The sequence below is a fragment of the Dermacentor albipictus genome, chromosome 10 (assembly GCF_038994185.2).
Source record: "Dermacentor albipictus isolate Rhodes 1998 colony chromosome 10, USDA_Dalb.pri_finalv2, whole genome shotgun sequence".
Taxonomy (NCBI): Eukaryota; Metazoa; Arthropoda; class Arachnida; order Ixodida; family Ixodidae; genus Dermacentor; species Dermacentor albipictus.
Window position 1 is genome coordinate 72,268,562 of NC_091830.1, and position 27,214 is coordinate 72,295,775.

Genomic DNA, 27,214 nt, shown 5'->3' on the forward strand with positions numbered 1-27,214 from the left:
CGGTGGAATGGCGTAGTTTGTCCGAACGTTCGGTATATGTTGTGCGCTTTCAGAAAAAGTAAATAGTCGAAGCAATCAAGGCGTAATCTAAATGGTACGTCGCCTAAGGAGTTTCAGGGCGTTTACAAACCGCTAAACCTGGGAATTCTCTGGGGTTTTGAATAGTCTGGAAATGCTCGCAGGAAACTCTGGGAATTACTGCTTCTCTCCGGGAAAATGAGCAGTAATTTTGTTGAAAGGGAACGAACATCGCGGTAATTGTAGGCAATGGAGGAACCGTAACGAGTCCTCTTTGACGCTGTGTCGTCCGCTGAAGGAGTGGCCAGTGTAGTCAACGATCGAGTTCCCGGACGCCGGGTAATAGCGACGGCTTCGCGGCTTCACCACGTACCCCACAGAGTGAATGTGTAGGAACGTCTGGAATTTTGGACGCAAGAACCCTTCGGCATCATGTTTTCCGGACATCATGTCGCAACTGCAGATCCGAAACAGCATTAATCAACGCCAACACCGCCGTTTCCATTATCTTGCTGCCTCTAACCGGCGCTCTCGCTCATAGATCAGCTGGCAGCTGCAGCCGCCTGAGCGGCAACGGGAGACCTAGCTGCATGGACATTCGCTATTAATGTTCTTGCAGTTCGGTGCTGTGCTTTTCATTCAAAGAATTCAACGCTATTAACAATGACACGGACTCCACGACTGTAATCTTCGCGTTTGCCGTTAAAACACACATTGCAATTTGGCATTTCGAGCAAAGGCCGATGAAGCTGCGCACATCCGTGACGCACTTTGGAACAGGGAAATGCATACCAGCACGGATCTTGCCTGGGTCCTGTTGCACTCCGTTCGCTTATACGAGATGTCCAAGGACGGTAATCTGGCGACGGCCGAATTGGCACTTCGATGCGTTGAGTTGCAGTCCGGCTCGACGAAAAACATCCAGGGCTGCTGAGAGGTGCTCGAGGCGCGTAGCGCACGTTCGGGAGAATACAATAACGTCGTGCAAGTAGCACAAGCACGCGGACCATTTGAAACCCTGAAGATTGGAGTCCATCATGCGGTCAAATGTGGCAGGAGCGTTATATAGACCAAACGGCATAACTTTGAATGGATAAAGACCGTCGGGTGTTACAAAGGCAGTGTTCTCGCGGTCGAGATGGTACACGGCAATCTGCCAGGAGCCGGAGCGAAGGACAATCGAAGACAAATAGCGAGCACCGGGGAGGCAGTCAAGGGCGTCACCAATCCGAGGTAGGGGAAAGGTGCCCTTTTTGGTAACCCTGTTAAGGTGCCGATAATCCAAGCAAAAACGTCATGATCCATCCTTCCTTTTTACCAGTAAAACAGGTGACAAGCATGGACTACATGACGGTTCAATAATGTTCTTCGCAAGTGTTTTGCGAACTTCGGCGCGAATAACTTGACGCACAGCCGGTGTTACTGGATATGAGCGGCGATGAACAGGAGGGGCATTGCCGGTAATCATGCGGTGTTTAACAGCTGTGGTTTGGGCCAAAGGACGATCGTTGAAGTAAAAAATATCGTGGTAGGAAAACAGAACGCGGTAGAGCTCACGAGCGTGCTCGGACGGGACGTCGGGCGCAATCATTTTCTGTAAGTCGGCGATGGTACAAGTTGCCGACTGCGATGGTAGAGGAGGATCGGCTGAATTGTCGTCTACTGCAATAGATGCTACTGAATGAGCGAAGCTGGGCCAGAGACATCCCGCGTGGCACCACTTGCGTCGTTAAGCCAAAATCGACCACTGGCAGGCAGATGCAATTCGCGGTCATAGATAAAACTGTATGATGAACTGTGATCCCGTGTGTTAAGGACGACGTCTTGCTTAGGAGCTGCGATGTAGTGACCGTCGGGGACTGGTGCGGGTGACACGAAGTCAACGTAAGTCAGTGCCGAAAGTGGCACGCGAAGGAAGCCGACGGAACTGAGGCGACTGGGGTGTGGTTCAGCGTGATCAAGAACAGGCAGGTCAAGGCGGAGAGTACTGGCGGAACAATCGGTGAGAGGTTCAGAGGAGTGGGCAGCGTCAGTAGAGGATTTGGCGGCGTAGGGAGCAATGCGGCATCACCTCGAGGCGCTGCATCGTCTAGTTTACCGGCTGGGAGCGGCGTCCGAAGGGAGTCGGCGAATAGGAGCGACGGGGTCGGCGGGAGCGAGATTGTCGTCGTTGGGGCGAATGCGAACGAGAATAGGGGCAGGTCGGCGCAGGATAATCTATGGCGGCATTATCGGAGCGGGCAGCATAGCGACGAGAAGGGCCACCTGAGGGGCGAGAGTAGGCAGTATAAGTAGACCGGTTCGGGGAACTCCAGTGACTACGACAGTGCCGAGAAATGTGCCCGATTCGATGGCAGTGGAGACAAATGGGCTTGTTGTAAGCAGTGCGCCATTCAGACGGGTTGCAGAAACGTGGTGGCTAAGAAGATGCGGGATGGGGCGGAATGGAAGAAGCCGGGTGGGTATCAAGGCGATGGGCCGAACAGATGGTATGAAGACCCATATTTGCGACCTCCTCGCATACAAGTGCCTTGATCAGGGAAGCCGTGAATGCAGGTGTATTGGAGGGGCTGGAGTCGAAGGCAGCCGGATAGGCGGCCTCGATCTAACGCCGGACGATTCTGGTATTATCGCCAGTGTTGTTGGAATGAGGAGCGTCGGCACAGGAAGATGTCGCTTGGGTGTTGGGCAGACGGGCAAACTGTTGGTCGATACGTCGGCTTTTAGCGAGTTCCAGGCGGCGGCACTCTTATATAACTCCATCCACCGTCACCACGTTGTTCAAAAGGAGCAAGTTGAAGGCGTCATCGGCAATGCCTTCGAGGATGTGGGAGACCTTGTCAGGCTCCGTCATGTGTGCGTCGACTTTGCGGCACAGAGCCAAGACGTCCTGAATGTACGGGACTTGGGGCTCTGTTGACGTCTGCACACGGCAGGAAACGCCTTCTGCGCGGCAAGTTGGTGACCGTAGGTGTCACCGAACAAGTCTCAGAGCATTAGCCTAAGGGAATACCAACTGGTGAGTTCATCTTCGTGCGTCCGAAACCAAACTCGAGGTGTGCCACCGAGGTAAAAAGACTGCGTTGGCGAGCATGATAGTAGGTTCTCATCGGTTATTGCGGCTGACGTGTTCGTACAGGCTGATCCAGTCCTCGACGTCTTTCCCACCTTTGCCCGAGAATACGCCAGGATCACGGGGAGCGGGGAGAGGGATGTAGGTCGTCGGAGTGCCAGCAGGTGTCGGAGGGGGCGGAGTCGAGTTGTCACCGGGAGCCATGAAGGAAGGCTCAACGTACCGTCCACTGCGAAGCTCCGTGACGAGGTACAGAGAAGGTCCACCTCCACCAGATATGTTACTTAGGAAGACGCCAACGAAAAGCTATATACAGGTATACTTGCAAGGCAATACGCCGCACTTGGCCAATAGGCAACAGCCCGCGCTAGCCTCTAATTGTCGTCGTCGTCTTCACCCTGCTCGCCTCTTTGTCATCGCAAATACTGTTCCGTAGCAATATCATTATTTATTCGTCACATTCTATAGTTTGCGCTCTCATTTCCTTTTTATCAGACGAAGATGTACTTATAAAGCCAAAATATGAAAAGGAAAATTATCGGTTGTCCTTTTGAAAGTGCCCATTTTTTTCCATGTAATTAGCTTCATAACTGCTTTCAATTACAGATCTCAGGCCATGTAAATTGAAGACGACAACGACGATGTCTGCAACCGTCTGACGTACGAGGCAACTTACGTCGACAAACTCTCGGAATCCTACACAAGCGACAACACAAAAGATGTCAACAGCCAGGAAGACTATGAAGTCTCCGTACATTGGCCCACTAAACCACACCGTAACATGGTGACGATCTACTGGGACTATGAGAACTTAAGTGCCCCGAAAGGAATATCTGCGTACGATATCGTCAAGACGATTCGAGAAACGATTTTGGTAGGATACTCAGAGTTGGAGTTTGTAGTAGCGGTTGACGTCTTCAGAACAGCAAAGACAACCATAGACCAGTTAACAGATGCCAACGTCATGCTCTTGCACGTAGATGGCAAGCGAAAAAACGCAGCCGACGTAAGACTAAGATCTCTAATGAGAAGATTCTCCGGGACCTTTCGCGGCACGAACGCGAAAGCCGTAGTAATTACGAGTGATATAGATTTTCTACAAGATTGTCACCACATGACCTATTTTGATAAAACAAAGCTGTCCTTATTCACGGCGAAACAGCCAAGGCTTGTCTTAAAGACATGTCAAGCGAATGTGTGTTATACAAGGACCTGATCGAAGATGTCAAAAAAGAGCGGTCTAATATTTCCTATTCGGCATCTCCAAATTGTAGCTGGGGTTGTTTTTAAGCGCGCAGGGGTCGGATTCGACTCAAAAACCGGGGCAAAAAAGGGTTCAATTTGCGATTTTCCGCGACTGCCTTGTTCCCGGTTATTGAGCCCAATATGGCGTGGGCTCATACCCGCTGAGCGCCGGCCATGCCCAGAACGCGCAAGGGCACGAACGCGTCGCCGTCTCGCTCCCCCCCGCGGCCCTCGGCCGCTGGGGAGTCGCCCCGCTCGCGGGGACCCGATTTATCGGAGGACGGCGACGCGGCGGTCGCTCGCTTTTCGGCTCTTGTTGATCGGATGCAGGCCGCTGAAGACGATCAACCCCCGGCCGCCGATGACGACAGGGACGAGGTGATGATCGAGGCCTCGGCGAAATCCGCTGTCACGGCCGTGGAGGCAGCGGACCCTAACGCGACCCTGCTCCAGCCGATGAAGGACATGGAGGCCATCGAATGCGCGGTCCTCGAGTTCGCGTTCTTCCCGGCCAACCGGGTCCCCACGGAGGCGCGCACCTTCTTCGCGAACAAGGTCGTGGAGTCGTACGCCGTCTGCTCGCGCGTGACGTGCGAGGCGTCCAGGCAGTCTGCACTGGCCTCCTTACTGCGGAGGCAGCTCGCCGAGGCGCGGCGGGAGGCGGCCGAGTTGCGGTTGCGCCTGGCGGTCGCCGAGGCCCGGCTGGGCGGTCTCGTGGTCTCGGTGGACGGCCTGGAGCGTGGCGGCCGTGGTCCTGCCGTGCTCGCGGGCGGCGTTTCTGCGCCCTCGGCCGCTGGCGGCTCGGCGGGTTCGCCCGCCGGCCGCATGGATTACGCGGCTGCTCTGCGGACGGGCCTAGCGCCCTCTGCCGGCGCGGCCCGCGGCGGACCCGGTGCTGTTGCGGCGGCGGCCGCCGCGGCGGGGAGGCCCGGCGCCCTGCACAAACACGTCGCCTTCTTGACGCCTGTTTCGACGACCGCGACGCCGGCGCGGGACGTGCTTCGCCTCCTCAAGTCGAAAGTGGACCCGCGAGCCCAGAACATCCGGGACGTCACGTTGCATCACACTCGGTATGGACTGACCGTGTTTACGGATAACGACCAATCGTTAGCCAACCTCGAACAGGCTATAGCCGCCGACCCAGCCACGCGCGCGTCTATCCTCATGCGCGTCGCGCCGCCTCGCAACCCCTGCGTCAAGTTCACGGGTGTCGACCCCGACATCGGCCCGGATGACTTCCTGCGCACGCTGAACGAGTGTAATGAGGGTCTGGATCTCGACCTCGACAGGTGCAAGGTCCGCGTGACGTTCGGGGAAAGGGCGGGCGCGCGGTCGTACGTGGCAGAACTCGACCCGGACGGGTTTAGGAGGGTCATGTCGCGGCCGCGGTTGACGGTGGGGTGGACGTCGGTGCGCGCGCGCGAAGACCTACACGTGCCCACCTGTACGTTTTGCGCGACGTATGGGCACGGGCGCACGACGTGTCCTCACAAGGCGGACCCGACTAAGGCGCGCTGCCTGAAGTGTGGCTCCAACCACCTGGCCGCCACGTGTAGAGTGAAGATGGGGGCCGCCGAGGTGCACTGCCGAGGTGTCCCAACGACTTCAGCAAGTTGGGAAAACTCTCGAAAAAGACAAAGAAAAAAGTAAGACTAAAAAGACTAACCTGCCACTTCCACGACATGCGACCAAAGAACAGGACTTAGACTCCGACCTCCAGCACCTAGTTCTACAGAGGACTAAAACATGAAAAAGGTAAGTAAACAACTCCTAAGCTTTCTTTCTTGCTTCTAGAATGGTACACTCTAAGGAAAATACCGGGGAAAATGGCGTACCTGCGCAGTTAGTCCTAAACAGGCAGCTTTCGCCCTTCCACGTACTAACTGCATTAATGTGCATGCCGTGTTCAAATTTTGGAGAATAAGTGTTTAGTCCTTGGTAGGAAAAGAGCAACGGAAGGACGAACGGCTACTGTTATTCCCGATACACTCGCTCTTTTGATCCATGTCATGGAGTGATGCGGCAAAAATGGCATTGTCTAAGAGTCGTGAGTAGTCCGAAGTCCGTGCACTGCCTATTGAACTCCATGCAAAGCAGCACTTTCGCTCTTCGCGAGCGAATTGCGTAAAACTTAAACGCTGGAATGTGATGAGCAATGCCCTTCGTGCGCACGCCATAAGTGAGCGATACACATTAAACGCGCAAGTCATTGATAGGCTGCTAGATTTTCTTGGTCAATAGTACAGTTCCTTCCGTTCCAAGAAGATTACAACTCAACTGAAGCGACGCGTAGCTCAAACGTGACACGCTAAGTGACAGAAAAATTTGCCTTGTATGTTACCTTGGGTGATTCGTTTAAGCTCGTTACATGTATACATCGCATAGTGCCTCAGTTTAGGTCACCCTCAGTATATTTGGGCAGATTTCTTTTTATAGTCGCTTATGGTGGCTACAAGACTCAAAGTTATACTCTCCCCGCATAGCATACACTAAATGCCTAGTTGTTTTTACGTTGCCACGCCTGTGTTCCGAAGCGTAAGCTTGTCTCAATATCCTGCACTGTCAACGGACCTACCGTGGTCCTGACTGGTGGCTTTCAAGTGGTAAAATGGAAACCTTTAGATTTCGCCGAATTATTTCAACTTCCATTTTTTGAGCAAATGGTGGTTGGCGAATTCCAGAACGTAAAGGAATGAACTGGTGGAATGGCGTAGTTTGTCCGAACGTTTGGCATATGTTGTGCGCTTTCAGAAAAAATAAATACTCGAAGCAATCAAGGCGTAATCTAAATGGGACGTCGCTTAAGGAGTTTCAGGGCGTTTACCAACCGCGAAACCTGGGAATTCTCTGGGGTTTTGAATAGTCTGGAAATGCTCGCAGGAAACTCAGGGAATTACTGCTTCTCTCCGGGAAAATGAGCAGTAATTTTGTTGAAAGGGAACGAACATCGCGGTAATTGTAGGCAATGGAGGAACCGTAACGAGTCCTCTTTGACGCTGTGTCGTCCACTGAAGGAGTGGCCAGTGTAGTCAACGACCGACTTCCCGGACGCCGGTTAATAGCGACGGCTTCGCGGCCTCACCACGTACCCCACAGAGTGAACGTCTGGAATTTTGGTCGCAAGAACCCTTCGGTATCATATTTACCGGACAGCATGTCGCAACTGCAGATCCGAAACAGCATTAATCAACGCCAACACCGCCGTTTCGATTATCTTGCTGCCTCTAACCGGCGCTCTCGCACATAGATCAGCTGGCAGCTGCAGCCGCCTGAGCGGCAACGGGAGACCTAGCTGCATGGACATTCGCTATTAATGTTCTTGCATTTCGGTGCTGTGTTTTTCATTCAAAGAATTCAACGCTATTAACAATGACACGGACTCCACGACTGTAATCTTCGCGTTTGCCGTTAAAACTTACATTGCAATTTGGCATTTCGAGCAAAGGCCGATGAAGCTGCACACATCCTTGACGCACTTTGGAACAGGGAAATGCATACCAGCACGGATCTTGCCTGGGTCCTGTTGCACTCCGTTCGCTTATACGAGATGTCCAAGGACGGTAATCTGGCGACGGCCGAATTGGCACTTCGATGCGTTGAGTTGCAGACCGGCTCTACGAAAAACATCCAGGGCTGCTGAGAGGTGCTCGAGGTGCGTAGCGCACGTTCGTTTGAATACGATAACGTCGTGCAGGTAGCACAAGCACGCGGAACATTTGAAACCCTGAAGAATGGAGTCCATCATGCGTTCAAATGTGGCAGGAGCGTTATATAGACCGAACGGCATCACATTGAATTGATAAAGACCGTCGGGTGTTACAAAGGCAGTGTTCTCGCGGTCGAAATGGTACACGGCAATCTGCCAGGAGCGGGAGTGAAGGACAATCGAAGAGAAATAGCGAGCACCGGGGAGGCAGTCAAGGGCGTCACCAAAACGAGGTAGGGGAAAGACGTCTTTTTGGTAACCGTGTTAAGTTGCCGATAATCCACGCAAAAGCGTCATGATCCATCCTTCCTTTTTACCAGTACAACAGGTGACACCCATGGACTACATGACGGTTCAATAATGTTCTTCGCAAGTGTTTTGCGAACTTCGGCGCGAATAACTTGACGCTCAACCGGTGACACTGGATATGAGCGGCGATGAACAGGAGGGGCATCGCCGGTAATCATGCGGTGCTTAACAGCTGTAGTTTGGGCCAAAGGACGATCGTTAAAGGAAAAAATATCGTGGTAGGAAAACAGAACACGGCAGAGCTCACGAGCGTGCTAGGACGGGATGTCAGGCGCAATCATTTTCTGTAAGTCGGCGATGGTACGAGTTGCCCACTGCGATGGTAGAGGGGGATCAGCGGAATTGTCGTCTACTGCAATAGATGCTACCGAATGAGCGATGCTGGGCCAGAGACATCCCGCGTGGCACGACTTGCGTCGTCAAGCCAAAATTGACGACTGGCAGGCAGACGCAATTCGCCGTAATAGATAAAACTGTATGATGAACTGTGATCCCGTGTGTTAAGGACGACGTCTTGCTTAGGAGCTGCGATGTAGTGACCGTCGGGGACTGGTGAGGATGACACGAAGTCAACGTAAGGCAGTTCCGAAAGTGGCTCGTGAACGAAGCCGACGGAACTGAGGCGACTGGGGTGTGGTTCAGCGTGATCAAGAACAGGCAAGTCAAGGCGGAGAGTACTGGCGGAACAATCGGTGAGAGGTTCAGAGGAGTGGGCAGCGTCAGTAGAGGATTTTGCGGCGTAGGGAGCAATGCGGCGTCACCTCGAGGCGCTGCATCGTCTAGTTTACCGGCTGGGAGTAGTGTCCGAAGGGAGTCGGCGAATAGGAGCGACGGGGTTGGCGGGAGCGAGATTGTCGTCGTTGGGGCGAATGCGAACGAGAATAGGGGCAGATCGGCGCAGGATAATCTATGGCAGCATCATCGGAGCGGGCAGCATAGGGACGAGAAGGGCCACCTTGGGGGCGAGAGCAGGCAGTGTAAGTAGACCGGTTCGGGGAACTCCAGCGACTGCGGCAGTGTCGAGAAATGTGCCCGATTCGATGGCAGTGGAAACAAATGGGCTTCTTGTTAGCAGTGCACAATTCAGACGGGTTGCAGAAATGTGGTGACTAAGAAGATGCGGGATGGGGCGGAATGGAAGAAGCCGGGTGGGTATCAGGACGATGGGCCGAACAGATGGTATGAAGACCCATATTTGCGACCTCCTCGCGTACAAGTGCCTTGATCAGGAAAGCCGTGACTGCAGGTGCATTGGAGGGGCTGGAGTCGAAGGCAGCCGGATAGGCGGCCTCGATCTAACCCCGGACGATTCTGGTATTATCGCCAGTGTTGCTGGAATGAGGAGCGTCGGCATAGGAAGATGTCGCTGGGGTGTTGGGTAGACGGGCAAACTGTTGGTCGATACGTCGGCTTTTAGCGAGTTCCAGGTGGCGGCACTCTCATATAACTGCATCCAACGTCACCACGTTGTTCAAAACGAGCAAGTTGAAGGCGTCATCGGCAATGCCTTTGAGGATGTGGGAGACATTGTCAGGCTCAGTCATGTGTGCGTCAACTTTGCAGCACAGTGCCAAGACGTCCTGAATGTACGGGACCGAGGGCTCTGTTGACGTCTGCCCACGGCAGGAAAGCTCCTTCTGCGCGGCAAGTTGGTGACCGTAGGTGTCACCGAAGAAGTCTCAGAGCATTTGCTTAAGCGAATACCAACTGGTGAGTTCTTCTTCGTGCGTCCGAAACCAAACTCGAGGTGTGCCACCGAGGTAAAAAGACTACGTTGGCGAGCATGATAGTAGTTTCTCATCGGTTATTGCGGCTGACGTGTTCGTACAGGCTGATCCAGTCCTCGACGTCTTTCCCACCTTTGCCCGAGAATACCCCAGGATCACGGCGAGCGGGGAGAGTGATGTAGGTCGTCGGAGTGCCAGCAGGTGTCGGAGGCGGCGGAGTCGAGTTGTCACCGGGAGCCATGAAGGAAGGCTCAACGTACCGTCCACTGCGAAGCTCCGTGACGAGGTACAGAGAAGGTCCACCTCCACCAGATATGTTACTTAGGAAGACGCCAACGAAAAGCTATATACAAGTATACTTGCAAGGCAATACGCCGCACTTCGCCAATAGGCAACAGCCCGCGCTAGCCTCTAATTGTCGTCGTCGTCTTTTCACCCTGCTCGCCTCTTTGTCATCGCAAATACTGTTCCGTAGCAATATCATTATTTATTCGTCACATTTCATAGTTTGCGCTCTCATTTCCTTTTTATCAGACGAAGATGTACTTATAAAGCCGAAATATGAAAAGGAAAAATATCGGTTGTCCTTTAGAAAGGGCCCATTTTTTCCATGTAATTAGCTTCATAACTGCTTTCAATTACAGATCTCAGGCCATGGAAATTGAAGACGACAACGACGATGTCTGCAACCGTCAGACGTACCAGGCAACTGACGTCGACAAACCATCGGAATCCTACACAAGCGACAACACAAAAGATGTCAACAGCCAGGAAGACTATGAAGTCTCCGTAGATTGGCCCACTAAACCACACCGTAACATGGTGTCGATCTACTGGGACTATGAGAATTTAAGTGCCCCGAAAGGAATATCTGCGTACGATATCGTCAAGACGATTCGAGACACGATGTTGGTAGGATACTCAGAGTTCGAGTTTGTAGTAGCGGTTGACGTCTTCAGAACAGCAAAGACAACCATAGACCAGTTAACAGATGCCAACGTCCTGCTCTTGCATGTAGATGGCAAGCGAAAAAACGCAGCCGACGTGAGACTAAGATCTTTAATGAGAAGATTCTCCGGGACCTTTCGCGGCACGAACGCGAAAGCCGTAGTTATTACGAGTGATTTTGACTTTCTACAAGATTGTCACCACATGACCTATTTTGATAAAACAAAGCTTGTCCTTATTCACGGCGAAACAGCCAAGGCTTGTCTTAAAGACATGTCAAGCGAATGTGTGTTATACAAGGACCTGATCGAAGATGTCAAAAAAGAGCGGTCTAATACTTCTGTCCCAACGACTTCAGCAAGTTGCGAAAACTCTCGACAAATACAAAGAAAAAGGTAAGACTAAAAAGACTAACCTGCCACTTCCACGACATGCGACCAAAGAACAGGGCTTAGACTCCGACCTCCAGCACCTAATTCTACAGAGGACTAAAACATCAAAAAGGTAAGTAAACAACTCCTAAGCTTTTTTTCTTGCTTCTTGAATAATACACTCTAAGGAAAATCCCGGGGAAAACGGCGTACCTGAGCAGTTAGCCCTAAACAGGGAGCTTTCGCCCTTCCACGTACCAACTGCATGAATTTGCATGCCGTGTTCAAATTTTGGAGAATAAGTGTTTAGTCCTTGGTCGGAAAGAGAGCAACGGAAGGACGAACGGCAACTGTTACTCCCGATACATTCCGCTCTTTTCGTGATTGATGCGGCAAAAACGGCATCGTCTAAGAGTCGTGAATAATCCGAAGTTAGTGCAATGCCTATTGAACTGCATGCAAAGCAGCACTTTCGCTCTTCGCGAGCAAAGTGTGTCAAGCAGTGAATAGCTATCGGCGGCGTACGAAGTGGGGGCCTTCAACTTGTTTGCACGTGCGCTCCTCTGGAATGTGCTTTCCGTGTTTCTGCGCTTCTCAATTAGCTGTGCTGCGATTCGATGTGGTCTTGGGGAACTCGAGGGGGGCTCCGAAAAAGGTCCCGTATCTAACAACAGGAAAAGGAATGCTACCGGGACCCCAATCGAGAGCTGCTCAAGGCGCTCCTGGTTGGAAGCTGGAGCTAAGTGACCCATCACAGCGCTGAAATGCTCCCATTGCAGGTCTAAGCGTGATTTCCGTTGAAACTAATTTGGGTTAGCTGCTCAACAGTTTTCTTTTTTGGTTACGTGGTACATAGTCTCTGCAATAATAGCAGCTTGCGATAATAATATATGAAGTTATATACGGTAATAGATGCTAAGTCAGGTAATCAACTTAGAAAACAAGCTGCATTTTCTAGTTACGATTGCTCAAAGCTAAGGATGTAGAGATGCCAATGAAGAAATAGAGCGGTTACTCTATAGATGAGATTCCGTAGAGTATGAAAGCTAATAACAATTACGTTTTAGTTTGAGGCACTTATACTAAACTTGGTAGTTGCTAGTGTCATGAAGTCAGCAAGTTGCCCCGGGCGCTTTAGAGCGCAGCTCTTTGACGTCCGTTCCTGGGTTTCGCGTCGTCGTCGGCGTTGTCGTCGGCCTCGTAACCAGCTCCGCCCCCCTTTCATCCCCCCAGCGCTAGCAGCGACCGACTGATACCGCTGGATGCCGCTGACGCCGCTAGAGAGTCAAGATAACGTCACTGCATAGAACACCGTCGCCGCTATGCAGAAAGAGGAGGAAAGGGTCCCCCCCCCCCTGTTCTTGTGTGGCGGATAGGGTGCTCTTCAGTTGCCGACGCGCCGGTTATTTCACGTAGGCCCCGGCACGTCGACGAATACGTGACCACCTTCCCACGGCTAGACCTGGTTCTTAGCGCTGCGGAAGCAAGGGTATCATATTGTTTGTGTCGGCATCGGCGGCGTTGTCCCTGAAACCAATTCCGCAGCTGGGGTTGACTCAGTATCGGCGTCAGCGGCATCAGTCAGTCGCTGCTATCTCTTCCCTCCTCCCTTTATCGTGTTGTCCGCTTGCTGCGCGCGCTTCTGCCCCCATCGTTTGCCGCTGGGTGTACAAGCCGCCCCCCTCCCCCCTCTTCCTGCGAGTCTCCGGTTGTCAAAGCGCCGGCTCGAACTTAATTCCTTTCTTCGGTCCTCCTCCAATGCAACCCCTGTGCGGTGGCAATCAGAGAGCGAGATCGGTGGCGGCGGATCTGTATATGTGCACCGCTTGAGCCGAAATTGCCGCTGCCGTTCGCCACTGCGAAATTATCTGCCAGTTATTTCTGAGCCATGAGCGAGACGACCGATGGAAGTCCTCCGTCTGCTGCTGCTGCTGCTGCTGCTGCTAAACGAGCTGCCAGAGCAGAGGCCCAGCGCCGTCGCCGTCAGAATCCAGGGGTGCGTGCCGCCGAAGCAGAAGCTTACCGTCGCCGCCGTCGAGATGATCCAGGAGTACGCGTCGCCGAAGCAGAGGCTAAGCGCCGCCGCCGAGAAGACCCTGCCGTTCGCGCCGCCGAAGCGGAGGCTCATCGCCGCCGTCGAGAGCAACCAGCAGTAAGCGAGGCTGAAGCAGAAGCTCATCGCCGCCGCCGAGAAGACCTTGCGCACAGGTCTCTCTGCAATACCAGTCGAAATGTTTGGCACGTCACATGAAGTTGGCGAACTGTGCGCTGCAAAGTTGCCCAACGGCTTGCTGGTAATAGCTGCCTACTTCGCCCCTACCGCGCTCACGAAAGACGTCGTGCACTTCCTGCAACTCGCATTAACCGTCCATCGATCCACACCGATGTTAGTAGTGGGGGACTTTAATGTTGACATAAAGACAAACAGCAATTTCCTAACACTTATGCGGGAGAACATCCCGTTCCTCTCGCTCGTAACGCGTCCCACGGCTGTGACAACCTCGCGAGGCACTTGTATAGATCTCGTCTTTGAGAATCAAGCATTGGTGTACCAAGTCGAACATATATCAGTCTATTTCTCCGACCACAAAGCTTCCTTCATGACTGTCAAGAACTGTTAGTGGAGTCTTTGTTAAAGGAATACGTGTGAAAAATAAAAAAAAATTATTTGATAGTGCATACATGTGTTGCTCGATTTCTTTGCCTCAATCTATCGAAAAGGTGAAACAGATTATTTGCTGCGCTGAAATTTCGCATTAGGAAGTAACGTAATCGTCGGTAATTTTTTTGTATTTAACATAGGTTTGCCTGTTGAGGTGCCAAGCTTACCAAACATATGTTCATGGATTTAGTTTGATTGCACTGTGGCAATTCGCGTAAAATAAATACGCCGAGCTTTCTACAGCAGTCAGCATCATTCACGATTTCGCCCGCTAAATATCTTTGTAGACGCCATTGTAGCCATTAGCATGGCTGCATAACAGAATGACCACTTTAGACTGAATACCACAAAGCTCCAGGACAAGAGTTAAGTCCTATCTAGGCCAACAGTTTTTTAGCACACCCCTATGCTGTATGAGGATAATAGTTAGGCTGGTCTCCCGATATGTGACCCAACATTTGTTCCAGATTCGCGATAATCATACAGCATCCTTTAATTTAAAAAGTAAATTTTGTTGATAATGTCGTAATGGTCAGCGTGGTGTATGCTCTTATTCATTTTCATTTCTTTTTATATCTCTCTGTTGCTCACACAGCAAGCCTAGTCACCAATGGCCTACATTGGTGACTAGGCTTTGACTAACCTGTGGATATGTCAACACTGACACTCAACAAAGATATGATGGTAAGCAGAAGGCGCCCTTATTCACAGTCCCCTCTTATGTGTTTTCGTGTTTTTATTCCAATAGCCGTTATAGGGACAGTCCAGTCGAATTTCTGCTGTTGCCGTCGTCGGGATGTTCCGCTTGCAATAAGTCCTGAGTGCAATAAGATCCTGCTGTGCCCTGTGGCATTGCATGCTGTAGATGTGAGAGAAAGCGTGAGAGAATGAGCCGACGTTGATGGTGGCTCAATGTGTGCCGCCTTCCTGCTCGTCCATTGTTGTGCGTGAAAGATGGTGGGAGGAGTTGAAGGAGGCAGGTGGGCGCACTAGGCTGGCCACTTGACCTTCTGCATGTGGTATGGCTGAGCGGGGCCGCGGACGTCCCATACAGAAGCAATCTGCGGCAAGCACTTCGTGGGTTCTTGGACAAGCAGGACAGAGAAGTGCTGCTGCAGTGCGCGTCTCATACATAACTCGTTTCGATGTCGGCTATACTTCATGTGGCCAGAATAATTCAGTACTAATGCATCCTTGTCAACAGTAATAATGAGATGGGTTCTACTTAATTTTCTTTTCAGAAGAACTGCCATAATGGCTCATTGTTTACTTGATATGACTCAACGGCATATTTATAACACCAGTTTTTATGCAAGTGTGATGGGAATTCTAATTCTGTCACTTTTTATCACTTTTGACAAGTTCAGGTCATTAGGAACCCATAAAACGTTGAGGCTCTGGTGGCATGTGAAAAAATGGGCCCCTGAAATGCCAGTAAGCTTGGTCATGTGGGAGTCGACTTGAATATGAGCGCGACTGAGTGCCGGTAAAAGTGAGTGGAAGGGGCTATGAAGGCAAGTGAGTGTATGAAGTAAGCTCAATCTCAATAAATAGAACTCAAAGCAACCTGAAAAACTGTTTGAATATAACAGAGTCAGAATTAGAAAAAGCTCATTGAACAAATAATTTACATTTGCACTGAGCTAGCACGAGTGACTAGTTTTGGAAGTGTGGCTTCACGGCAGGGCGGCGTGTGCTGCCGTGAGGCCACGGGTAAAATTTTTACAGCTGTGAAGCCAAACCTCGACACAATATTCACGTGTAACTCTTACTTCAACTGTATTGTTCAATATAACAAATTTTTATGCAGCCTATACGTGCAGAAATATGGTACTTGCAATGAGTGACAGGAGCAGCAGCCGGTGCAGATTCGCACAGCCGGGTCGAAACTATCGCTGTGTGAGTTGGCATGCTGCTGAAAGCACGGTCAGTTGGTCTCAGAGCACAGTCGGCAAGACATGAAAAATTAGTTTTTGCAACGTATGTCTCTCGTCGGCCTCTGAACGCTACCTTGTTGGTGTTCTTATGGTGAAAAGATGCCGGAGTGATACCTGAGTCGATCAGGTTAATGCAGAAATTTCCTGAACCAGGCAATATCATCAACCCTAGAAGTCACTGAAAAACGATGTGTTACTTGTCAGTCTCTGCTGTTTCAAGTTTGCTGCTGCTTGGGCCTGCTGTATCTAGAGGTGCATCCAAAGTCTTCATTATGGCATCAATAATGAAGTGCATATTTACCCAAGAAATGCATGCTATTCCCGTCCCTTCTCTTCCCGCAGTGCTGTTTCTGTAGAATTGTTTTCGAATTTTAATGTTCCCATGTTGGCAACTATGTATAAATGCAACACGATGCTACAGAAGCTTGCTACTTTTATGCGAATTAGAGCTTATCCCTTTCGTGAAGCACTTCTCACTGTGGAGATTTTCTGAAGCATATATTTCTCACCTCGCTCTCTATTTGTCTTGTTGCCCTTTCCTGCACAACTCTTCAATTTGCTTGTTGCATTTCTTGCACCATAGTGCCTGTCATGGTCATTGAATGTGGAAACCATTATTGGCCATTTTGTTTGCATGTGAGAGCAGAACATTTGTGAGTTTACGACAGAAAACCTTAGTCCACAGAAAAAACGGTTTACCACAGAAAAGATGTCCCTTAATTGCGAATTACCATACAAATGTTGTAGTGCTCTGTGCAAAACACGAGGAATGTATGAGCACGTTTGTGATGGCAAAAGGAGGGTATTACAGCAATCAGGATTGGAAAGACGTGCATTCATTTATTGCAGATAATAAAGGGTCTTCTTGACGTGCAATATAATATAGTATTCAATAACTTAAGATAGGTGTCAATTGCCATACTTCGAAATCTTCTCAGACAATGTCTGAGGGGCTGGCCGAGAACACGCACGACAACTGGGCAAAGAAAATGAAGGAGGAGCTGGACGCTATCGGTGTGCATTGAATCTACAGTTCTATCGCCTCACGTTTCTTGAAGTTTTTTTATAGATATTTAAAGGTTCTTATTGACATATCTGTTCTGCAATATGTAGGCTGTGAACTCATGTTTTGTTATTGCCTTGTGCGCAGGTGGTGGCATACACGCACATCTGGTGCCATATGACCTGCTCACTGACCGGGAGAAGCACGAAAACCGAGACCATGCGCAAGAGTTCCTGAAGTTTCTTCAGTATGAGGGCTACCGTGTTTCAAGGCAAGTCACGGAGGATGCGCAAACACAGGGCACTATTGAACTTCCTACAGCCATTGGAAAGATTTAGGCTGTCTGTAAATGGCGGGGGGGGGGGGGTATTGGAGTTTATGGAATACCGGGCTATCACAGGGAATTGCACGAACAGCCCATTTGGTGGTGCCATCTTGTGGTGCGGAGAACAACCACACAAAAGAGAGCTTTCTTACATTGGCATATGATATTGTACTTAACTGCTGGCGTAAAGTGCGGGCAGCAAATTAATGTGCCTGCTAATATGGTGTCCTTAACTATTTTCCTTTTAGAAAAAGCTCGAGTAACACAGAAGTGCTTCCAACATGTTGTAGCTGAACAAAGTGTCACAAGACAACTCTACCAGCATTGCTACTGCCATGCACACATCTGCTTACCAGGTCTTACACAAAAATATATGTGTATTGACAAGCTAAAACTATCTATTAAAGCTTCTTCCATAGCTTTCACGGACCTGCACTATATTCGCTGTTGGTTTGTTTTTTCGCAAAACAGGCATGTGTATTGGCAAAGCTACTCTTAAGTAATCAAGTGGCAAGGCTGACTTTACGAAATCATGCAACACCCTTGCCAGGTTTCTTATTTCTTTGCAAAAAACATGATTTCTACTTTGTTCGGGTGCTTTAATGTAATTTCTATGTTTGTTTTCTGCTTTTCGCGCATATAAAGTGAGTACATGTTTGATTTGGGTGCGTGTTAGGATCGGCCAAATGCTGCAAGATGAATCGGCCATGTGTTCTGGCACTTTTTCTACATCTTGTTTAACTTGACCCATCAGATAATTGAATAAATTTTGTAGGTCCCATGAAGGTCCAACGATAGTCTGCCGTATTGTTCATATATAGGGGCCCGTCCAAGGGTTTAACCTCCTTACGTGATACCTCCTTTGCAAAAACAATGAGAGAAACGCCTAGAATAAAACAGCGCAAATCAAAGAAAGGCTAGAATAAATGCATATGGAACCGTATCAAAGTACATCAATTTAATAAGGAGACACAAAAAAATGTTCACAGGCAGACGGGAATAGTCATGGTCAAAAATGTTTTAATTTTCTCTTAAACATTTCTAAGGAAGTTACTTATGTCGTCTGTGGCTGTTAGGGACCCCACATCATTGCACTAAATACGCACATGACCCATTGGTAGCACTATACCTGCTGGAGTACTTCTTTGCATTCCATTTAAAGTGGGTGTGCCCATGGGTGTGTCCTTTTGAATGTGGATGCCCTGTTATGCGCACAACATAGCATAGAAAGGTCAGCTAAACTGGAAGTGTCACCTGACCTCTGCAGGAATTAGTGGACTGAATTGACACAATGTGTTGCTGATTGCAGACTATCTTTTGTGATGCACAGACGTAGAAGCTGCCTGCTCATGTTGTCTAAATGCTTTTTTAGGAGAAATGAAAAGCGAAGCTTCGTATCCCTACTACACTGTTTTGTTTGAAATTTTCAACTTCACAGAAAGATGCACGATACAGCAAAGGAGAATCGGGGAGGTGGCTCAACTCTGCTTGCTTGGCTCCTACTGAACTGCTGTCCAGAGGATATGCCACGGTAGTCATAATGGAAGTCAGCACTGTGGCTCATAAATTCCAACCCAGCAGTTGGTGTCGTGGTGTTATCAGTAAACAATCTGCATGTTACACTTCCATTTGGCAGGACTGGCAAGCTGCCCAGATTTTGACGATAGCCTAGAAACACAAGACGAGGGATAAAGAGCACATCACAGCTTGCATGCGGTCTCTCGCGCATGCGTGTTTGTGTGTACATCAGTTTTTCCTGAGAAGTTCTGTCATACTTTGTTTCTTCTTCATCCAGGTGGTGTTGCCATTGATGGAGAAGGTGTTTGTGGCTCACCGGGAATTCTTCCTGATGTCACCGACCGCCACTTCCACAGTTGGCAGAAGGAAATGGTCGCTAGGTGGGTTAACGTTGACGCCATTGTCGGTCTTGAATGTGGGCGGAGCTCCTTGGTGATCATAATGCTACCCTTGGCTGCTTTCTTGTACGTGTTCGAAAGGGCGACGTTCGGTTTCACCTGATGCAATTGCGCTATATTGACCTAGGCCGCGACACCGGTGCGACCTGGGCAATTGCAGGAGGTCAAACCGAACGTCGGCTTTTCGAACATGTACAAGATAGCGGCCCTGGATAATGGTTTTGCTCATGCTTTGTTAAGGAGATTAATCCGTAACAACTAGCTCTATTTGACGTACTTCTAAATGGAGAAGGGTAAATATTTTACTGCTGTTCATACAGGTTTGGCAGGGCTACAAGAAGTTAGAGCATATAATAAATGTGAGAGTATTAACCACTTGTGTGCAAATACTACTTTGCATTATCGTGTGTTTGTCTCATTTATTTACATCCCTGCTGTAATTTCTTAAACTTCTGTTTTGGCATTATCGATTAGTGGACGAGCTCTGTGGCAGATGCTCAAGTAACAAAGTTTCGAGAGTCTTGTGTCTTCGACACAAGCCTTTCTTTTCACCTCCGAAGGGGCGTCTGCGTAAGCAGGCATTAGGTGTGTTGCGACACCACGTACCCGAGCACACGAGGGTTGGAACCTCCCACGTGTAGCCGTACGCGACTTAACCGTGTCCGGGGAAAAGGGGTTCCTGGGGGTTGAGCCAATGCCGGGTGTTTGGACCTTTACGGCCCCTCGGCGGCGGCAACACACCCCTTTGGCCTTGGCTTCACGTAGACGGCACCCCCGGACTGACCCACCCGGGGGAAATCGGCAGTCGCCTTACCCTCTCTCTTCCTCTCGAATATTTGTCTTTATCTCTTACTTTTTGACGTTTCCTGTCTTCTCCTCTCTTCCATTTAATTCATTCTCCTCGGCGGCAAGGGTTAACCTTGTGTGGGATAGCCAACCTTGGTTATAACAGATTTGGTTATAGTAGTGTCGTACAGCTGGCGCATGCAGGCCGTCTTTTCACGGTCCTGCAGCGTCCCCTTGTTGGGCTCCATGGTGAGTGGCTGGCGGCGCTGCCGAATTTTCACACATATCTATGGCAAGTTCATTTCCAACACTTCCTGATCGCCCTCACAAACGAGGGCGCACCGAAGAAGTTACCAAGTTTTTTCAGAGAAAAAAGAAAAGGCAGCGAGAATGATCTCACCTTTTCTTGTTGCAAAGACACTTAGTGAAGCTTTTGGCCCAAGGTATAAAGTCTCTAAATTGGCATGTGGCGACCTCCTCTTAGAACTGCGTGATAAGACACAGTACGAGAAACTCTCTAATCTAGTATCCTTTGGGAATCTTCCAGTGACGGTCACACCGCACCGCACAATGAACACAACCCGCGGAGTCGTTTCCGATGCCGATCTCATGGAACTGACCAACGCCGAACTACTGGAAGGCTGGAGCGATCAGAATGTGACCAATGTCAAGAGAATAAAGATCAGGCGCGATGGCAAGGAGATTGAGACAAAGCACTTAATTCTAACTTTTGCATCAAGTATGCTACCTAAGACCATTGAGGCTAGCTACATAAAGATCCGAGTCGGACCGTACATCCCCAATCCTCTCCGATGCTTCAAGTGTCCAAGATTTGACCACAGTTCACAGAACTGCCAAGGCCGCCAGACTTGCGCGAAATGTAGTGCCCAAGAACACCCATCTGACCATTGCGAGAATGCTCCACACTGCGTCAACTGTGATGGGGAACACGCCGCGTACTCGCGGTCCGGTCCATCATGGAAAAAAGAAAAAGGAATAGTTACAACCAAAGCTAAGGAAAATACATCGTTCAAAGAAGCACGCAGGCGGGTAGCATACCTGCCAAAGAAAGGCTTTGACGAAGTGACGCGTCAGGGGGCAGCGTCACGACGGCCTCCGGCGGCTGTGCGACCCACACGCAGTGAGTCGGCAGTTACGCCATCTGCTCCCACGGTAGTTGCAGCTAGCGCTGCTCCGCCAACCGAGCAGAAGGGACCATCGACCCCGAAGGTGGGCGCAGCCGAGGCTGCCCCAACCTCCGCGGCCCCTTCCAGCGTTGGCAACAGCCGGCGCAGCCAAATCCCTCAGGGAGCCCCACCGACCTCCGGGGTGGTGGGCGCAGGGGTCTTGCCCTCCAAGGCGGGACTCACTCTGAAAACTTCTCGCTCGCAAGAGCACGTCTCCGGAGCCTCACTAGAGGCAATGGACACAACACCTATCCTCATGGCGCACCAAGCGCCCAAGGAGCGGCGAGGCTCCCTCGAACGCTCCCGAAAGGGCAAAACTCCCGTTACAGGGCCTCGAAAGGGCTCTGTAATTTAATCTCGGTAATTTTCATAATCACTACTTCTGTTTCTGTACACACACCACCTATTGACCTCCAATATGGATACAAAAATAATTCAATGGAACATCAGAGGTGGTCTTAGGAACCTTGATGATGTGCAAGAGCTTATCCAAAAACACAATCCAACAGTTCTGTGTCTACAAGAAACACACCTAAAACCCCAACATACAAACTTTCTCCGACCGTATGTCAAGTTTCGCAAAGATCGCGATGACGCTGTCCTATCATCAGGTGGTGTTGCCATTTTGATTCATAAAAGTATTTCCTGTCAGCGTTTACAGCTACAAACGCCCCTTGAAGCAGTGGCGGTTCGAGCTGTTCTAAATAAACTCGTCACCATTTGCTCGCTTTAGGTACCCCCACACTACAAATTAGCGAAACATGAATTCCAATCCTTTAGAGATGAATTGCCAGAACCTTATGTTGTTCTTGGCGATTTCAATGCGCACAGCTCCCTGTGGGGCGACTCGTATAGATGCGTGAGGTCGTCTTGTTGAACAGTTCCTTTTTTCTTCTGGTGCGTGCCTTCTGAATAAGAAGAAACCCACATATTACTCTCTTGCAAACAATACCTTTTCTTCCATTGATCTGAGCATATTTTCCCTGTCCATGCTGCCTGAACTCGAATGGGAAGTTACGAATAATCCTTACGGAAGCGACCCCATACTATTAAGAACACGGAAAGAAGAGGAATATCCACCACAGACTCCTAGGTGGAAGATTGAGACAGCAGACTGGCAGAAATTCGAAAACATAACTAGTATATCATGGGATGACATGTCCTCGTTAGGAATTGATGCTGCCGTGGAATATTTCACAGCCGTCATAATAGATGCCGCAACAAAATGTATATCACAAGTAAATGGATTAGCATGCAAACGGCGTGTCCCGTGGTGGAACGACGAATGCAGGATCGCTCGCAAGAAACAAAACAAAGCGTGGGGGTTGCTACGCGCCTCCGCCACCGCGGAGAATCTTATCAATTTTAAAAAAGTAAAATCCCAAGGGAGGCTAACCCGCCGACAGGCCAGAAGAGAGAGTTAGCAGAAGTTTTTATCTGGTATCAACTCCTATACAGATGAGGCCAAAGTCTGGAACAGGGTTAATACGATAAAAGGGCGACAAACATACTCACTTCCTTTGGTCAACACACAAGGTGAAACACTGAAAGATCAGGAAGACACACTTGGAGAACACTTTGAGAGCGTGTCGAGTTCAAACCATTATTTGAAATCCTTTTTGAAATACAAACAAATAGAAGACTGTAAGCCAATAATACGAAAATCCAGACAGAATGAACCTTATAACCGGCCGTTCAGTATTGCTGAGTTGAGAGCTGCTTTGACCACATGCAAACGCTCCGCACCGGGACCTGATAGAGTCATGTACGAAATGATCAGAAACTTACACACTGACACCAAGCTTACACTACTCACGCTTTTCAACGCTTTTGGGCTACGGGATACCTCCCATCCACATGGAAAGAAGCGATTGTGGTCCCTGTTCTTAAGCAGGGTAAAGACCCTTCTTTGGCGGCAAGTTACCGTCCGAGAGCTCTCGCAAATTGTCTTTGTAAGCTTTTTGAAAAAACGGTTAACCGCAGACTTGTGCATTTCCTTGAACTCAACAATATCCTCCATCCCTTTCAGTGTGGCTTCAGAGAAAGGCGGTCCACAACCGATCACCTTGTGCGCATTGAGGGAAACATTCGCGACGCCTTTTTACATAAACAATATTTCCTATCCGTATTCATCGATATGGAGAAGGCGTACGACACTACGTGGCGCTATGGAATCTTGAGAGACTTGTCGGGAATTGGCATCCGTGGCAATATGCTCGTCCTAATAGAAAGCTATTTGTCCAACCGTACATTCCGCGTGAAAGTCGGCAATGTATTGTCGCGACCTTTTATACAGGAAACTGGTGTACCTCAAGGAGGTGTACTTAGCTGCACGCTCTTCATCGTCAAAATGAACACCCTTCGTGCTTCATTACCGCCAGCCATTTTTTATTCTGTTCACGTAGACGACATACAGATGGGTTTTAAATCCTGCAACCTTACTATATGTGAGAGGCAAGTTCAAAAGGGCTTGAACAAAGTGTCCAAATGGGCAGAAGAAAACGGATTTAAAGTTAACCCCAACAAAAGTTCTTGCGTGCTTTTCACAAGAAAGAGAGGTCTCATTGCAGAACCCAGTATCGAAATGTATGGTCAGCGAATTCCTGCGAACAAAGAACACAAGTTCTTAGGCATCATACTTGATTCGAAATTAACTTTTATTCAACACATAAGGTACCTCAAGGGCAAATGCTTAAAAACAATGAACTTACATAAAGTGTTATCCCACACAACATGGGGCAGCGACAGGAAAGTTTAATCAATCTTTACAAGAGCCTCATTCGATCACGGTTGGACTACGGTGCCGTGATCTATCACTCTGCAGCCCCGAGCGCGCTAAAGATGCTAGATCCGGTCCACCATCTAGGAATCCGAGTGGCCACTGGTGCTTTCAGAACAAGTCCTATTGAAAGCTTATATGCAGAATCAAATGAGTGGTTACTTCATCTGCAGAAAACATACAGAGTCATTATTTATCGCCATAATTTTATAGCACGTATATTTTACGCACTTTACAGCGACTATTTTTAGGCCACTTTCTTCTCATCTTCCATAAAGCATCTTCAACATTATCACTTATCATGGAGCTCCTTGGCCAAATCTGGCCCTTGCGCCACAAAAAACCACACATCATCATAATTGCTTTTCACGTCGGAGACAGTGCGTAATATCAGACGGTAAACTGATTAAATGAAGTGAAAACCATGGATTACAATGCCCGTGTTTATTTTTTCATAATCTATTGAATTATTATTCAGTATAATTATAGCCAGATAAAATGAAAACTGGTCATGTCAACTGTTGTCAATTGCTGTCTAATCTTGTCAATTTACTGTTGTAAAGCATTCTATCACTAGCAATATTGTTCAAAAGGCCACTGTTTTTTGTACATTCTCAGACTGTCCTCTCTTTTCAGACCTAATTTTTGGCAGGAAGCACTGGCTCAAGAATAATGTGAAAGGAGCTAAACAAGTATACACTTGCGCGGCAGATCTGTTCAACACTTGGAACAAGTCTCAGGTGACTGTCAATAATATTTTTGTTAAAAAGCAGTCAAATTCATGCTTAATAATTTGTTGTCTCTTCGTCGTGCATGCGCTGATGACTTGGAATTTGGTACTCAAGGGAACAGTATGTCAAAAGGTTTCAATTACCTGCCTTTTTACATGATATAGTGGTGATGGGAATGTACCATATGTATGAAAGAACGGAAGCTTTACGTATAGCAGCACTGAACCAACTAACTTGTAAAATTAGACATTATGTGGAATGGTTACATTCTGTAGATTGGCGCCTAAATGTTTAGCGATTATGCAATGCACATGCAGAAACTTTCTTTCTATACATGCAGTACGTTCGGCAAGAGGAAGCCAACTTCATCGCCCAGCACGACATCGACAACATGGCGCTCATCATGCCCTCCAAAGGGCGTGGACGAGCCAGCGTTCAGACTGTAGATGCTGGCCAGGGCCAGAAGAAGGTGGGCGGCATTTTGTGCAACACTTGTGCACGACTTTTAAGATGCCTTGTTCACTTTGCCTCCCTAGACTGTTACGGAGAGATCTGAGTTCTGAGAAGAGCTTGGAAAAACTCGAAATACCAAACTTAATTATTACTAACAATTACATATATACATTAGGGCCATTCGGTTTGTTGCTTTCTGGAAGGAACAGTGCAGAGTGTAGGTAAAGATGACAGTGATAAACAGCACCACTTTTAGAAGTCCTGTCTGCTCCTTCTGTGCAAAGACAGAGAAAGTCAAGGTACAGAAGAGTGGCTATGGCGTTGGGCTACTGAGCATGAGGTCGCGAGATCGAATCCCGGCCACGGCGGCCGCAATTCGATGGGGGCGAAATGCGAAAACACCCGTGTACTTAGATTTAGGTGCACGTTAAACCCAGGTGGTCTAAATTTCCGGAGTCCCCCACTACGGCGTGCCTCATAATCAGAAAGTGGTTTTGGCACGGGAAGCCCCATAATTATTTATTTTTATTTTAAGGTACAGAAGACTGGAAGTGAAAAACACCAGTGCTGCCATATCGTTTTTCTGCCGCTCATTTTTTGCATTAGGAAAGACAGAAAGGCAGCCTAAAGAGGCAGAAATGGGCACCACTAATGTTTCTGTATTTTCTGTAGATAGATTCTGCATGGGGGCAGACATAGTCGCCAGGTGCCACAGCCATTGTTTCCATCTACCTGCTGCTTCAGTTTGAAAAGAAACTCACAAAAAAGGTGCACTAAGGGTGCCACTGTGCTCGTTTATAAAACGTCTTTTTCTGTTATCTTGTCTATTACCTTTTATACTTTTATGCAATACAATTTTACCAGTTTAGGTAATGCTGTTATATATTCGCTATGGTTGCTCTGTTCCCGATTCGTGTTACCAGGGTAAAATTAAGCTCTACAGCAAGAGCAGACGCAGAAATCCCAGATGCCATGCCTGCAAAATGTATGCGATGTCTGCACTGTAATGTCTGCATAATCTTTGTGACATTAGAATTTGCTGCGTCCTTGTCTTCTCCTTGGCCCCATTTAATGCGGCACCGGCAACACGAATCCAGAACGCCAGGTTTAAGCCTATTGTGCGTTGATGGGCTGTAGGACATGTTTTTGATGTCGTGATCTAGTAAGAAGGCAGACTTTGTTTCTCTGCAATGCCCGCGTGGGAAGACGCCAAGGAAAACCAAATACAAGTATACTTGCAAGGCAATACGCCGCACTTGGCCAATAGGCAACAACAGCCCGCGCTAGCCTCTAATTGTCGTCGTCGTCTTCACCCTGCTCGCCTCTTTAGTCATCGCAAATACTGTTCCGTAGCAATATCATTATTTATTCGTCACATGTTATAGTTTGCACTCTCATTTCCTTTTTATCAGACGAAGATGTACTTATAAAGCCGAAATATGAAAAGGAAAAATATCGGTTGTCCTTTAGAAAGGGCCCATTTTTTCCATGTAATTAGCTTCATAATTGCTTCCAATTACAGATCCCTGGCCATGGAAATTCCAGACGACAAGGAAAATGAATGCAACCGTCCAACGTACCAGGCAACTGACGTCGACGAACCCTGTGAATCCTCAGCAAGCAACACACCAAAAGATGTCAACAGTCAGGAGGACTATGAAGTCACCGTACATTGGCCCACTAAGCCACACCGTAACATGGTGGCCATATACTGGGACTATGAAAATCTAAGTGCTCCGAAAGCAATGTCTGCGTATGACATTGTCAAGATTATTCGAGACAAAATGACTGCAGGGTACTCTGAGTTCGAATTCGTTGTTGCGGTGGATGTCTTCAGAACAACAAAGACAACCATTGATCACTTGACAGACGCCAACGTCATGCTGTTGCACGTAGACAGAAAGCGAAAGAACGCAGCCGACGTAAGACTAAGATCTTTAATGAGAAGATTCTCCGGGACCTTTCGCGGCACGAACGCGAAAGTCATAGTAATTACCAGTGACGTAGATTTCCTACAGGATTGTCACCACATCACCTA

The 27,214-nt window shown here is 48.9% G+C and overlaps 2 protein-coding genes across 2 annotated transcripts; both read left to right on the forward strand.

Moving 5' to 3' along the window:
* Positions 1–4,510: 4,510 nt before the first annotated feature.
* LOC139050340 (uncharacterized) lies at positions 4,511–10,937 on the forward strand. The gene is made up of 2 exons (XM_070526575.1): positions 4,511–6,091; positions 10,723–10,937. Exon 1 carries the CDS (start codon positions 4,511–4,513, stop codon positions 5,984–5,986), a length of 1,476 nt encoding a protein of 491 aa, XP_070382676.1. The 3' UTR covers positions 5,987–6,091; positions 10,723–10,937.
* Positions 10,938–11,209: 272 nt separating this feature from the next.
* LOC135898203 (ryanodine receptor-like) lies at positions 11,210–27,206 on the forward strand. The gene is made up of 6 exons (XM_065427038.2): positions 11,210–11,530; positions 17,147–17,270; positions 19,120–19,222; positions 24,629–24,732; positions 25,064–25,192; positions 26,699–27,206. The coding sequence occupies exons 3-6, from the start codon at positions 19,135–19,137 to the stop codon at positions 26,735–26,737; spliced, it is 360 nt and encodes a 119-aa protein (XP_065283110.1). The 5' UTR covers positions 11,210–11,530; positions 17,147–17,270; positions 19,120–19,134; the 3' UTR covers positions 26,738–27,206.
* Positions 27,207–27,214: the final 8 nt, after the last annotated feature.

Coding starts and splice junctions, on each gene's coding strand:
- LOC139050340 (XM_070526575.1), top strand. CDS start 4,511: ATGCCCAGAACGCGCAAGGGCACGAACGCGTCGCCGTCTCGCTCCCCC.
- LOC135898203 (XM_065427038.2), top strand. CDS start 19,135: ATGGAGAAGGTGTTTGTGGCTCACCGGGAATTCTTCCTGATGTCACCG. Junction 24,733..25,063: donor ACACTTGGAACAAGTCTCAG/GTGACTGTCAAT, acceptor CTATACATGCAG/TACGTTCGGCAAGAGGAAGC. Junction 25,193..26,698: donor CTGGCCAGGGCCAGAAGAAG/GTGGGCGGCATT, acceptor TTCCAATTACAG/ATCCCTGGCCATGGAAATTC.